Source organism: Nannospalax galili, unplaced genomic scaffold (assembly GCF_000622305.1).
Source record: "Nannospalax galili isolate Female #2095 unplaced genomic scaffold, S.galili_v1.0 C49652823, whole genome shotgun sequence".
Lineage (NCBI taxonomy): Eukaryota > Metazoa > Chordata > Mammalia > Rodentia > Spalacidae > Nannospalax > Nannospalax galili.
In genome coordinates, this window is record NW_008480704.1 from 772 (window position 1) to 2,522 (window position 1,751).

The following is a 1,751-nucleotide window of genomic DNA, read 5'->3' on the forward strand; positions in this document are numbered from 1 at the left end:
AACACCTGCGACTCCCAGGGTACTAACTGTGGGATTATTTCATATTTTCAAGGAAACATCGCTTGTGGTGCGTTACTTTTATATGTGGTTGATAGAATTACTTGAAGGTTCACCATGGTTGGGAAGAAGTTTCGAGACAGCCTACTGTGGGATCTTCAACAGCCTCGGCACTGGTAACAGGGTAAGCTTCATCCTCAGCTTCTAATGGTCATGTGCTTCTTGAGATGCTTCTTCACAAGTGGTTGAGATGGCACTAGGTGCTGTGCTGTTGATCTTGTCCAAATACAGCAGGACTTTCACCTTTTCTGCATGGGCTTGGGGACCCCACAGGAACTCATAGCGTGGAGGATCACTGCCGGCCACCTGTCGGTACTCCAGGTACTTCACCCTCACAAAATGCTCGGTAATAAGCTTCCGAGGCTCTCCATAGATGGGATGTTTCCTCCGAGGGTAGATCTGACGCTTCTTCAGGATTTTCCACATGTCTTCTTCACTGATAGAGTTGCCCCTGATGAAGATGATGGCCAGGATACTCATCAGGAAACCGGTCTTGGGTAAGCCCTTGCCAGCACGAATCCTCCCGTTGTTGGGGAGTTTCAGCATGCTGATAAGGTTGTATGTAGGACCACTGGAGTCGACTTCTCTCACTTCAACTGCAAAGGCTCTTTCGAGCTTCTCGGAGGCCCTCCGGAGGATCTCAGGAAAATCCGTTTCATGCCTCTTGGTGAGCAAATTCAGCATTTCTTCTTTGGTACTAAGCCGCCTCCTCTCGTAGTTGCTGAGCAGGAGGTGCAACAGCAGTAGCGCCTTCCTGGATAGGAGCCTTTGGTATGGACTCCAACTGAGGCATCCGACCTCAGGAAATATTATCTTTTCCTCATGTTCATCAAATTCTTCATAGAAACTTTTATCTGATGCAGAGCAAGAAAGGATCACAGTACTCACGACTGAGTCTTTTACTTCCTGAAGTGCTAACTCAAAATCTGACTGGCTCAGGAAGGAAGCAGAGGACTCTTCTGCTTTCTGAGCTCCAGCCTCTGCTGCTTCATGGGCTGATGCCTTTGCTGATTCCTGAGCACCTCCAAAAACCTGAGCATCACCACAGGCCTGGTTGCGTTTTGCATGAGCATGGTGCTTACTCTTCTGACCTCGAGGCATGATGACTCTGGTTAGTGATAACACAAAGGTGTATATGCAGGATGCTGACACCTGGTAAGGGCAGAAGGAAGTGATATGAGCATCTTGAATAGGGGGAGTCCTCCTCGTGTTTAACTAAGTCAACTTCTGCTTGTTCCCATGAAAGCACTGCCCTTGGAACCCATTGGCATCCTGTTCTTAATTGCCTGTGCCCTATGAAGGAAGGGAGAGTGAGACTACGGCTACAGCCTACGATTTCTGTCTGAGCTGAGTTTGGCTGACTGATGGGTGTTGACCCTGGAGGCTTCTACCTCCTTTGAGCCATACGTATCTCAGTTAGGACTGAGACTCTTCATGATAAATGCTGGCAGTCCAGGGCCTCTTTCCTCTGCTATTTGCCAACGGCCACCTGTGTGACATTCTGTTTCATGTCTTCTCTGCAGACACCATTACTTAACCCGACGTCCTAGAACTATTTACACAAACTCTTCTAAAACAAAGCAAAAGTAAACTAAACATAACAATAAAACCTATTCAACTGCTATACCATAACATAGACCTTACATATTACTACTGCTACTACTACTACTACTACTACTACTACTACTACTACT

General features: G+C 47.1%; 1 protein-coding gene across 1 annotated transcript; it reads right to left on the reverse strand.

Annotated features, from left to right (window-relative positions):
• Window positions 1–201: 201 nt before the first annotated feature.
• On the reverse strand, window positions 202–1,158 carry LOC103728548 (melanoma-associated antigen B5-like). The gene has a single exon (XM_008826531.1). It carries the CDS (start codon window positions 1,156–1,158, stop codon window positions 202–204), a length of 957 nt encoding a protein of 318 aa, XP_008824753.1.
• Window positions 1,159–1,751: the final 593 nt, after the last annotated feature.

Excerpts from the sequence above, each read along its gene's own strand:
- LOC103728548 (XM_008826531.1), bottom strand. The coding sequence starts at position 1,158 with ATGCCTCGAGGTCAGAAGAGTAAGCACCATGCTCATGCAAAACGCAAC.